The following is a 13,084-nucleotide window of genomic DNA, read 5'->3' on the forward strand; positions in this document are numbered from 1 at the left end:
GTAGACGATCATACAGCTTAGAGCCATAGGGACATCATTACTGTAGCCTGTTGGCGATGGGAGCGTCGAGAAGGATAGTAGACGATCATACAGCTTATAGCCATAGGGACATCATTACTGTAGCCTGTTGGCGATGGGAGCGTCGAGAAGGATAGTAGACGATCATACAGCTTATAGCCATAGGGACATCATTACTGTAGCCTGTTGGCGATAGGAGCGTCGAGGAGGATAGTAGACGATCACCAGCCTGAGAGGCAGGAGGCCAGGTGCTCTATACAGTAAACCTGCCTGAGAGGCAGGAGGCTAGGTGATCTATACAGAGCAGTACAGTATACCAGCCTGAGAGGCAGGAGGCCAGGTGCTCTATACAGTAAACCAGCCTGAGAGGCAGGAGGCTAGGTGATCTATACAGAGCAGTACAGTATACCAGCCTGAGAGGCAGGAGGCCAGGTGCTCTATACAATAAACCAGCCTGAGAGGCAGGAGGCTAGGTGATCTATACAGAGCAGTACAGTATACCAGCCTGAGAGGCAGGAGGCTAGGTGATCTATACAGAGCAGTACAGTATACCAGCCTGAGAGGCAGGAGGCCAGGTGCTCCATACAGTATACCAGCCTGAGAGGCAGGAGGCCAGGTGCTCTATACAGTAAACCAGCCTGAGAGGCAGGAGGATAGGTGATCTATACAGAGCAGTACAGTATACCAGCCTGAGAGGCAGGAGGCCAGGTGCTCTATACAGTAAACCAGCCTGAGAGGCAGGAGGCCAGGTGCTCTATAAAGTAAACCAGCCTGAGAGGCAGGAGGATAGGTGATATATACAGAGCAGTACAGTATACCAGCCTGAGAGGCAGGAGGCCAGGTGCTCTATACAGTATACCAGCCTGAGAGGCAGGAGGCCAGGTGCTCTATACAGTAAACCAGCCTGAGAGGCAGGAGGATAGGTGATCTATACAGAGCAGTACAGTATACCAGCCTGAGAGGCAGGAGGCCAGGTGCTCTATACAGTATACCAGCCTGAGAGGCAGGAGGCCAGGTGATAAGAGAGGACGACATTGCCTCAGCATGTTATAGGGAAATATACCGAGTGAGCGTTCAAACATATTGAGATTACAGATATGGAAAATATAGCACCTTAAAAAGCGTACTCAAGGCACACACCCACCCACACGAACACACAAACGCTAACTCCCAGTCTGGAGAGGCAGTGGCAGCTCCTCCCAAAATAGAGAGAGTGGGAGAGAGAGAGAGAGAGAGAGGAGTACACTGCTGAGGGAGCCTGTCTGCTGTCACACGTGTCTGCCCTCGCCTCCTCTGTACTCAAGCTTCACAAGAGACATACAGCCCTCACCTCCTCTGGACCTACAGGACATCTATGAGATCTGGCCACTCATTCTCTACACCTCTTTTCTGATTAACCTAATCTACAAAGAATCTGATCCAAATACAAAGCCTTCCGAGGGAAACTCGATGGCAGAGGTTGTGGAAACACTTGGAAAGAACACAATGATACATGCTGTATGAAGTGAAAGAAAATCCTTCCTGGGGGGAAAATGGTGTGTTTGAAAGGCACTCTACGGGGCTCATCGTATCCACACTCAAGGTCAGTTCCTGGCTAAGGGAAGAGGAAATCCTTGTGCTCTGTGGGATGAGAGTTCAACTGTGGTGCATTAGCTGATCATCTCCCCCTCCACCTGCTCCCCATTTCATCATCGACACACTATGTGGATGTTATCTTTAGCCGTATGGATTCTCAATGTCACAAATCTCACTCATGGATATGACTATGATGAGTATTACCCAGGCGAGGAGGAAACCAAGGTGAGTAACTAACAACAGGCTGCTGCTCTTGGATTATGTATGAGACAGGTTAACGAGACAGGTAACAATTCCCCAGATTATGCTTTTTCTGCATGGTGAACCTTTATTATGCACAGGACTCTGATTTCAGGTCAGAAATAGGCCTGTGAAAGTATTAGACTAGTGCTGTTGACTAATTCAGTTTGTTCACTAAATCTGTTTGTTGACTAAATCTGTTTGTTGACTAAATCTGTTTGTTGACTAAATCCGTTTGTTGACTAAATCTGTTTGTTGACAATCAGTTTGTTGACTAAATCTGTTTGTTGACAATCAGTTTGTTGACTAAATCTGTTTGTTGACAATCAGTTTGTTGACTAAATCTGTTTGTTGACTAAATCTGTTTGTTGACTAAATCCGTTTGTTGACTAAATCTGTTTGTTGATAATCAGTTTGTTGACTAAATCCGTTTGTTGACTAAATCTGTTTGTTGATACTCAGTTTGTTGACTAAATCTGTTTGTTGACTAAATCTGTTTGTTGACTAAATCCGTTTGTTGACTAAATCTGTTTGTTGATAATCAATTTGTTGACTAAAGCAATCTTTATCATTCAATGACCAGACAAGACAGGCAGTTTCCCACACTCGTTACTCAGGGCGTAGTTGTTGCTTCCACTACAGTGGGTGTGTCTTTCTTTGGCAATATAACCTCCTCCTCTGTGGCTACATTGTGTGTCATTGAAGGTGAATGAATGAATAAATCATCATGTGCATGTCTATTTCCTCTGTTGAGGGTGGTAGGCCACACCTTTAGACAGACATGTCTGCCATTGAAAAGGTTGAATGGAGAGAGGGATTGAGGGATTGTGACATTTGATGGTTACATTCCACTCAAGAGCCATTCAGAGCTGTGGCTACATTATAACAATAGTGAGGTAAACTGACAATAGGTTAGGTGTGATGATAAACACTCACTCTGAAGACTATGCCAGATCATGTAGGTTGCAGTGCCTTGTGTCTTTGTGAGACGCGGTATGGGTGAACGGATGATCTCCGCATGTGTATTTCCCACCGTAAAGCATGGAGGAGGAGGTGTGATGGTGCTTTGCTGGTGACAATGTATGTGATTTATTTAGAATTCAAGGCACACTTAACCAGCATGGCTACCACAGCATTCTGCAGCGATACGCCATCCCATCTGGTATGTGCTTAGTGGGACTATCATTTGTTTTTCAACAAGACAATGACCCAAAACACACCTCCAGGCTGTGTAAGGGTTATTTGACCAAAAAGGAGAGTGATGGAGTGCTGCATCAGATGACCTGGCCTCCACAACCACCCAACCTCAACCCAATTGAGATGGTTTGGGATGAGTTAGACCGCAGAGTAAAGGAAAAGCAGCCAACAAGTGCTCAGCATGTGTGGGAACTCCTTCAAGACTGTTGGAAAAGCATTCCTTATGTAGTTGGTTGAGAGAATGCCAAGAGTGTGCAAAGCTATCATCAAGGCAAAGGGTTGCTGTTTGAAGAATCTAAAATCTAAAATATATTTATATTTGTTTAACACTTTTTTGGTTACTACATGATTCCATATGTGTTATTTTATAGTTTTGTAGAACACAATACAATGTAGAAAATAGTCCAAATAAATTAAAACCCTGAAATGAGTAGGTGTGTCCAAATGTTTTAATGGTACTGTATATATACTTACATACATATATATACCGATAGCATTCATCGGAATACGCAGAACTTTGATTATAACAGACATAATAACCTTGTTCCTTATCTCTAAGAAAGAACTTGGCTAATCTCATTGGAAAAAATATGATCTTGCATTGCTTAGTTTTCCCATACTGGCTCAGTTTCCATGGTGTCGCTGCCAAAGTGCCAGTCTATCTTTACCAACTCGGATAGATACAAGAACAGCATTTGTTTCCATAATGACAAGGTAGCACCCAGGCTGCTTGGTGGGTGTTGATCTCGGAGAAAGACAGTGATAATGTTACAGTGATGCCCTAGGGATGGATTGCAACTTAGTTATAGACATTTCTGATTCTGACTTATTCAATTGTATTCTCCTAATCAAACTCATGTGTACACTACCGTTCAAAAGTTTGGGGTCACTTGGAAATGTCCTTGTTTTTAAAAGAAAAGCACATTTTTTGTCCATTAAAATAAAATAAAATTGATCCGAAATACAGTCTAGACATTGTTAATGTTGTAAATGACTATTGTAGCTGGAAACGGAAGATTGTTAATGGAATATCTTCATAGGCGTACAGAGGCCCATTATCAGCCACCGTCACTCCTGTGATCCAATGGCATATTGCGTTAGCTAATCCAAGTTAATAATTTTAAAAGGCTAATTGATCATAAGAAAACTCTTTTGCAATTATGTTAGCACAGTTAAAAACTGTTGTGCTGATTTAAAGAAGCAATAAAACTGTCCCAGTCCTCTTTCTATTCTGGTTAGAGCCAGTTTGCTCTGTTCTGTGAAGGGAGTAGTACACAGCGTTGTAGGAGATCTTCAGTTTCTTGGCAATTTCTCACATGGAATAGCCTTTATTTCTCAGAACAAGAATAGACTGACACGTTTCAGAAGAAAGTACTTTGTTTCTGGACATTTTGAGCCTGTAATCAAACCAACAAATGCTGATGCTCCTAACACTCAACTCATCTAAAGAAGGGCAATTTTATTTCTTCTTTAATCAGCACAACAGTTTTCAGCTGTGCTAACATAATTGCAAAAGTGTGGTCTAATGATCAATTAGCCTTTTAAAATGATCAACTTGGATTAGCTAACACAACGTGCCATTAGAATACAGGAGTGATGGTTGCTGATCATGGGCCTCTGTACGCCTATGTAGATATTCCATAAAAAAAACTAGAGTTTCCAGCTACAATAGTCATTTACAACATTAACAATGTCTACACTGTATTTCTGATCAATTTGATGTTATTTTAAATGGACAATTTTTTTAGCTTTTCTTTCAAAAAGAAGGACATTTCTAAGTGACCCCAAAACTTTTAACGGTAGTGTATGTTGAGATACTCAAACTCTGTTGATATTAAATATATAAATATATATATTTATTGATTATATATATATACACATATATGTATATATATATATATATATATATATATATATGTATATATATATATATATATTAAATTTAACCTTTATTTAACAAGGCAATCCAGTTAAGAACAAATTCTCATTTACAATGACGGCCTACCAGGGAACAGTGGGTTAACTAACTTGTTCAGGGGCAGAACGACAGATTTTTACCATGTCAGCTCGGGGATTCAATCCAGCATCTTTTCAGTTGCTGGCCCAATGCTCTAACCACTAGGCTACCTGCCGCCCCGATAAAGTCTGTCGAGACACTCAATAAACTCTGTCGAGACACTCAATAAACTCTGTCGAGACACTCAATAAACTCTGTCGAGACACTCAATAAACTCTGTTGACACTCAATAAACTCTGTAGAGACACTCAATAAACTCTGTCGAGACACTCAATAAACTCTGTCGAGACACTCAATAAACTCTGTCGAGACACTCAATAAACTCTGTCGAGACACTCAATAAACTCTGTCGAGACACTCAATAAACTCTGTCGAGACACTCAATAAACTCTGTCGAGACACTCAATAAACTCTGTCGAGACACTCAATAAACTCTGTTGAGATACTCAATAAATTTGTACATAGTATATTGCAGTGCATAATCAACTGAATTGATTTTAATTGAATTTTGTTAGATCAAATATATAAATGTGTTCATTTTGTTCCTCGACAGGCCCCGCTGGTTGGGGAGGGACTCAGTGATTTAGACACAGTGTCCAATGTGGACGAGCTGGTGGAGCTGTTGTATCCAGAGTACAGTCTGGTGCAGCATTGCCTACGTAGGAAAACCCAGCGCACCTCCACTCCTCTCCATGCTGAAGACGATGTCTGGGCCTGGGGCAAGCCCAGGGAGGGTGCACTGTACAAGTCTGACAAAGGCACCTTTGACGGTAAGGCTCTTCAGTTGATTGGCCCTAATAACAGCCTACACCAAGAGAAAGAAAGTTGTCTTCCCATCCCACAGGGGGCAGATTTTTGTGTGATAACCCCATTTCTCTTTCCCCAAACCCACAAATGGGTGTCTCTGTTAAAAGGAGAAAGAAGGGACTTTGTTCAATTTCCTAACAGTTAAAGAGGCCCCTCACTCCCCCCCTCCCCACTCATTAGAGACTGAGTGCTCCAGTTTAAAGCAGAGAGTCAGATTGTCAGCATAGACTAGCTGTGTCTGCTTCCTGATCACAGGAGCTCATCCCAGAAGATGTAGGTCCTACTGGAGAGCTGAATGGACCACTACTATGTAAACAACAACGATAAGAGCTGGCCTGACCTTACCTCAGTTCCCTCCAGATGCTATTGAGAGAAAGTGGTAGAAATGGCACATGATACAACTGTGTATCTTGCTCCATTGCCTTTCATTGACCATCCCCAACCTCTATGAAATGATGCCAGAAACAATTCAAAGAAAGGAACTCAGACCTAGTGACTAAAGCTCTTCTAAAGAAACCACTCAGACCTAGTGACTAAAGCTATTCTAAAGAAACCACTCATGCTGGAAATTTGACCACGACCAGTGCCAGTCAGAAGGAGGCCATATTGAATTAGTTACCGAGACAAATTGCACATAATTATGGTGGTCATCTGACAACAGAGATTGCACTAAAAAGGAAATTATTTGTTGAATTAAATTTTTCATCAAGTGACATGCATCTCTCATAATGTGGCTTAGTTGGTGGCAGAGTGGCTCTGTGATTACTGGAATGGGCTTTCCAAAAGGAAATGAACCATTACAAAAATCTAATTGTAGGTGTGGGTACGATGTCGTTGGATGTTGCAACCAACCAAGCAACATAGGCTAATCCTAACGCAGCAGCATTATTGGCAGGGTGACTTAAGATGGTCAAGAACAGAATGTTCCGGATGTTCTATTGTATTTCATATCAGTCAGGATATTCTTTATATCCCTGATAACCTGTCTGTTACTGTTCCTCCATTCATCCCTGATAACCTGTCTGTTACTGTTCCTCCATTAATCCCTGATAACCAGTCTGTTACTGTTCCTCCGTTCAACTCTGATAACCTGTCTGTTACTGTTCCTCCATTAATCCCTGATAACCAGTCTGTTACTGTTCCTCCATTCATCCCTGATAACCTGTCTGTTACTGTTCCTCCGTTCAACTCTGATAACCTGTCTGTTACTGTTCCTCCATTCATCCCTGATAACCAGTCTGTTACTGTTCCTCCATTCAACTCTGATAACCTGTCTGTTACTGTTCCTCCATTCAACTCTGATAACCTGTCTGTTACTGTTCCTCCATTCAACTCTGATAACCTGTCTGTTACTGTTCCTCCATTCCACTCTGATAACCAGTCTGTTACTGTTCCTCCATTCATCCCTGATAACCTGTCTGTTACTGTTCCTCCATTCAACTCTGATAACCTGTCTTTTACTGTTCCTCCATTCAACTCTGATAACCAGTCTGTTACTGTTCCTCCATTAATCCCTGATAACCTGTCTGTTACTGTTCCTCCATTCATCCCTGATAACCTGTCTGTTACTGTTCCTCCATTCAACTCTGATAACCTGTCTATTACTGTTCCTCCATTCAACTCTGATAACCTGTCTGTTACTGTTCCTCCATTCAACTCTGATAACCTGTCTGTTACTGTTCCTCCATTCCACTCTGATAACCAGTCTGTTACTGTTCCTCCATTCATCCCTGATAACCTGTCTGTTACTGTTCCTCCATTCAACTCTGATAACCTGTCTGTTACTGTTCCTCCATTCAACTCTGATAACCAGTCTGTTACTGTTCCTCCATTCATCCCTGATAACCAGTCTGTTACTGTTCCTCCATTAATCCCTGATAACCAGTCTGTTACTGTTCCTCCATTCATCCCTGATAACCAGTCTGTTACTGTTCCTCCATTAATCCCTGATAACCAGTCTGTTACTGTTCCTCCATTCATCCCTGATAACCAGTCTGTTACTGTTCCTCCATTCATCCCTGATAACCAGTCTGTTACTGTTCCTCCATTCAACCCTGATAACCAGTCTGTTACTGTTCCTCCATTAATCCCTGATAACCAGTCTGTTACTGTTCCTCCATTCATCCCTGATAACCAGTCTGTTACTGTTCCTCCATTCATCCCTGATAACCAGTCTGTTACTGTTCCTCCATTAATCCCTGATAACCAGTCTGTTACTGTTCCTCCATTCATCCCTGATAACCAGTCTGTTACTGTTCCTCCATTAATCCCTGATAACCAGTCTGTTACTGTTCCTCCATTCAACCCTGATAACCTGTCTGTTACTGTTCCTCCATTCAACTCTGATAACCTGTCTGTTACTGTTCCTCCATTCAACTCTGATAACCTGTCTGTTACTGTTCCTCCATTAATCCCTGATAACCAGTCTGTTACTGTTCCTCCATTCATCCCTGATAACCAGTCTGTTACTGTCCCTCCATTCATCCCCAGTTATTCTGGAGGAGATCCAGCGTACCATGTGTAGTCCTCGGGAGGTGTGTCTGGAGGTGTCTAAAGAGTACCCAGAGAGCACTAGTCACTTCTACATGCCTCGCTGTGTGTCTGTGCACCGCTGTGGGGGCTGCTGTACCCACGAGGGTCTGTACTGCACCAACACCAGCCATACTTACAGCAACAAGACGGTGAGCAACAGAGGACAAACTAGATCATTCAAAATGTTCAACGATGCTGACACACAAGTAAAGTTGCTCTTAAACTGTAATAACGTTAGTAAGGACATTCTATTCACATGTTTCAACATATCTATTTAAGTGAGTTGTCGTTTCATAGTATACAGTAAGAAAGGATATAAGGTAGACCCCAAATCTGAACGCCAGTCATTGACACGGTGTTGTTTCTCCTGTGGACTCAGCTGCTGGAGATGAGTCACCGTGAACACTCTGTAGTGATGGTGGCGTTCGTCAACCACACGTCCTGTGAGTGTCTGTCCAAGAGGCCCCAGCACTCCGTCATCAGGAGGGCTGCTGCAGCCCACCTCACCGTGTGAGTGAGTAGTGAGGAGTAGTCGCCTTCGAGACGCAACATCTGCCCCTACCAAACGAGATACAATGTGCACACACACACAATTATTATTAAGCAATACCGTTTTCAATAAAGTATGTTTGGTTCATGTTGAACAACATCTTTTAGGTAGGTAGCCTAACGGCTAAGTGCGTTGGGCCAGTAACCAAAAGGTTGCTGGTTCAAATCCCCAAGCAATCTAGGTGAAAATTCTGCCCATATGCCCTTGAGCAAGGCACTTAACTCTCTATGCTCCTGTAAGTCGCTCTGGATAAGACCGGCTGCTAAATAAAACAAATAAAAAAGAAGGTGCAATGTAATAATATAGCTGTCTGACTTTAGACAAGGATACTGAAACATTCCATCTGACCCTATCTGATGTGGACAACAACAAGGGTGTGACGATGCAAGGGAATGAGCTAGATCATCAGATATTCGGTCAAAAGTGCTTTGAGTGTGCATTTGCCTTTGAACTGAAGCCATGTGGAAGAGGCCATGTTTCCCCCTGCTCTCCTCTCCCTGTGTCCAGCCTAACTGCTCTAGACTGCTGTGTGTAGGCTATCTGCCAGGCTAAGGCCAGCAGGGAGGAGGGCTGGGGGATTCAGTTCCCTCTCACAGGGAGGAGCCACATGCCGCCCATGGTGTCCAGCCCCTTCACAGGAATGCTTTGTGAGAGTAGCCAAGCGGTCCCCCTAAGCCAAGAAAAGACCTCTAATCTGATCCTGGCCTGTGTGTCCCTGCTTCCCTCTGCAGGTGTTCTCCGCCAGATGTTCCCTGCAGTACAGGACTGGTCTGGGACCCCACCAGCTGCCTGTGCGTTCCCATAGACACAAGCTTCTTCTCTGAGAGAGAGCTGGGTAAGTTAAACTAACTCCATACCCATACAACCCCAGTACAGTCGTTTCTGTTCGCCAACACCCAGAGATACCTCATAGGTCAGAGTTGGCAAATTAGGGCGATATACATTGAGGTGAAATGTACTAAACCACATGACGTCTGTCAATAAGGGACACTCAATAGCATCTCTCCTCTCCACCATCTGGTGCAGAACCCCTGGAGTCGGCCTTGCTGGCGCTGTGTGGCCCCAACAAAGACCTGGACGAGGACAGCTGTGAGTGTGTGTGTGAGAACGGTCTGACAGAGGCAAGCTGTGGGCCGGGCTGGCGTCTAGACCAGGCGTCCTGTGAGTGTCTCTGTGAGGACCAGCCCGCCCTGGGGACCTGCCCACCCAACCAACGCTGGGACCCAGAGCTGTGTGGCTGTGTGTGCCGGGCAGAGTGCCCCCGTAGCCAGCCTCTCAACCCAGAGACGTGCCTCTGCCAGTGCAGGGATAGCCCTCAGACCTGCCTGCTAGAGGGCAAGAGGTTCAACGCACACAACTGCAGGTAAGAAATAGAATCTAACACAGAAGGCATTTCATATGATGCTGGACGTTCCAATATACCTTTATAGAACCCCCCCATAGAACAGATCTACTGCTTCTTAGACTTGCTTTCAATAAGAATTACAGATCTATAACTCACATTTCTATGTACATTTGGTCAGGTTGCCCAAAAAGTTACATATTGCAGCTTTAAATACTGAATGGTATGATGTTAAATACTGTATGGTATAATTGTTTATACTGTATGGTATAATTAAGCAATAAGACCTGAGGTGGTGTGGTATATGGCCAATATACCACCGCTAAGGGCTGTTAGGCACGACGCAACGCTATTAAACTGGTTACCAATGTATTTAGAACAGTAAAAAGTATTTTTTTTGTCATACCCACAGTATGCGGTCTGATATACCATGGCTTTCAGCCAATCAGCATTGAGGGCTCGAACCATCCGCATTATAATCGTAAATACTGAATGTTATCATGTTAAATACTCTGTATGCTATAATGTTAAATACTGTATGCTATAATGTTATATACTGTATGGTATAATGTTAAATACTGTATGGTATAATGTTAAATACTGTATGGTATAATGTTAAATAGTGAATGGGTATAATGAGCAATACACATTTCAGTGGAATGTCAAATTCACATAGTTCACAGTTCTGCACATCTGTTAAACGTAACGATAACTATAGAAACATTATAAACACTTCCCGATAGTAACAAGACTTAAATAAGAAGTACAACTCTAGCGTGAGAATTCATATCCTGCTTACTTCCCTTAACATGAAGCTGAGGCAAGGCACCTGACACATTTCTTTGGAATAGAGAAACCAGATTTTCCAGTAAGCACAGAATTCCCCTTTCCAGCGAGAGATTTTTTTTTAACACTGGAAAGAATCATTAAGGCTATGGGGATTGGTCCCAGACTACACACACGCGCATAAGTAGCCTACACACGCAGGGTCATGCACGCAGCCCAGTTATATTGAAACTACAATACATTAAGTAAAACCAACTGTTCTGTCTGTTTCTCTTCCCCTACACCAAGCTGTTACCGGCTGCCGTGCAGAAAGCCACACAACAGCTGTCCAACAGGCTTCTACTACAGCCACTACGTCTGCCAGTGCATACCCAACCACATGAGGTCAGGGGAGTGGAACTGACAAAGCTGGTGTTACCAGCACTGGTGTTACCAGCACTGGTGCCAAACTCTAGGGTCAATGTACTGTAACTGTATGGTGGAAACGAGGCGGTGTGTTTGCAATGTAGAGCCGGTAGATGGAGGCTAGACTAGGGGAATGTTTTTTGATGAATTCTCCTGATAGGCCAAGAGGCTCTCCATCTTCAGACCAGGGAACATACAATGAAGCACACAACGATGCAGTCGTCTAGATACTGCAGGTCATGGTCTGAATCATGGACGTTATTGACATTGCCTCAGATTCATTATGTGTGGCTGTTAAAATGAGAAGGAAAAAAATGATTTCATTCCATAAAATGAAATCATTTTCAATTATCTGAAATTGATATTTATTGCAAGTGACCCTGCAGCTCTCCGAGATGACGATGATGTAACTGGGAAGAAACGCCCTGACATGAGAAGGAAGACAAAAGACTGAAATGTAAAGGCCATGTATATACTGTATTGTACAAAACGTGTGACTGTAGTCAGTGGTGGCTGTGAATGAAAAGTGTGCTTTTAATGTCATATCCTATTTGTATTGTATTTAAAATACACGCTATTGATAAAATAAAATACAAACTTGATTGGCTTTGGTAAATGTGTACTGTGTGTGTTTGATAAGAGTTTCGTGACAAGAAGTTTGGCAACAGACTATGGGAACCAGACCAGACTGGCACCATGGAGAGTGTGATGTGATGTCTCCAATCACAAAACAAAGGCATTAAAAAACACACACTCCTGCAGTGAAAATGGATCCAAGACCTTTGTCTCAAATTCCTCATCCCAGCCTTATGTGTTTGGAACAATAAACACTATCTCGAGGTCAATTGCAGAGAGATCTAATTCCCGTCTGGCTTGTGTCTTTAGAAACTGCCATCCACAGTTTGTACTCTAAACCAGCGCAGCCCTCTGTACAGAAACAGGACTGCATAGCTAAACTCAGTGATAGTAGCTTTTGTTTGTGATAATCCAAATAGTTGGGGTTATAAGTAGGCCCACAGAGTAGAGACAGTAGTTTAGACGGTTGACTTTGTCAAGGGTGATATATGTTTTGTTAGCGGAAAGGTCACTTTTTTTGTTTTTACAAAGTTCAATATTGTGAATCTCACTTCAATTTCAAGGCTACACCACCGTCTCAAAGTGTCAATTAAAGTGTCAATTCATCTCATGAAATGTCTTTTTCTCGGTTACTATGATTGAAGGGGAGGAATGGGAAGACACACAGTTCTCTTTGATGCTCTTCCTAAATCCTGTTGGTATAAATTGTGGAAAAGATACTATGTTATGCCTGTGGCCAGAATAGTCAAGCCTGAATCTGCCCTGTGAAGAGTCTCTTCCAGCTTTGTATTGTTCCTAAACCTGGAGCAACAACTCTTACTTTCAATCAACAGTTACTATGATTGAGAGGGAGGAATGGGAAGACGCACAGTTCTCATTGATGCTCTTCCTAAATCTTCTTGGTATAAATTATGGAAAACATACTATGTTATGCCTGTGGCCAGGACAGTCAAGTCTGAATCTGCCCTGTGAAGTCTTAATAACCATCTTTAATTATTCTGAATAAACAACTCGTTGCAGCAACCTGTAGTTTTGGCAC

The 13,084-nt window shown here is 42.9% G+C and overlaps 1 protein-coding gene across 2 annotated transcripts; it reads left to right on the forward strand.

Moving 5' to 3' along the window:
- The first annotated feature begins 1,267 nt into the window (after positions 1 to 1,267).
- Positions 1,268 to 12,551, forward strand: LOC129863513 (vascular endothelial growth factor C-like). Of its 2 annotated transcripts, none has more exons than XM_055935562.1 (7): positions 1,268 to 1,600; positions 5,601 to 5,817; positions 8,345 to 8,535; positions 8,766 to 8,896; positions 9,668 to 9,771; positions 9,963 to 10,299; positions 11,353 to 12,551. In XM_055935562.1, exons 1-7 carry the CDS (start codon positions 1,511 to 1,513, stop codon positions 11,465 to 11,467), a joined length of 1,185 nt encoding a protein of 394 aa, XP_055791537.1. In that variant the 5' UTR covers positions 1,268 to 1,510; the 3' UTR covers positions 11,468 to 12,551. The 2 variants fall into 2 exon arrangements, with proteins under 2 accessions (XP_055791537.1, XP_055791536.1); XM_055935561.1 differs by having other exon boundaries at positions 1,513 to 1,818.
- Positions 12,552 to 13,084: the final 533 nt, after the last annotated feature.

This window comes from Salvelinus fontinalis, chromosome 10, assembly GCF_029448725.1.
Source record: "Salvelinus fontinalis isolate EN_2023a chromosome 10, ASM2944872v1, whole genome shotgun sequence".
NCBI lineage: Eukaryota > Metazoa > Chordata > Actinopteri > Salmoniformes > Salmonidae > Salvelinus > Salvelinus fontinalis.

Coding starts and splice junctions, on each gene's coding strand:
- LOC129863513 (XM_055935561.1), top strand. CDS start 1,720: ATGTGGATGTTATCTTTAGCCGTATGGATTCTCAATGTCACAAATCTC. Junction 1,819..5,600: donor CAGGCGAGGAGGAAACCAAG/GTGAGTAACTAA, acceptor GTTCCTCGACAG/GCCCCGCTGGTTGGGGAGGG. Junction 5,818..8,344: donor TGACAAAGGCACCTTTGACG/GTAAGGCTCTTC, acceptor ATTCATCCCCAG/TTATTCTGGAGGAGATCCAG.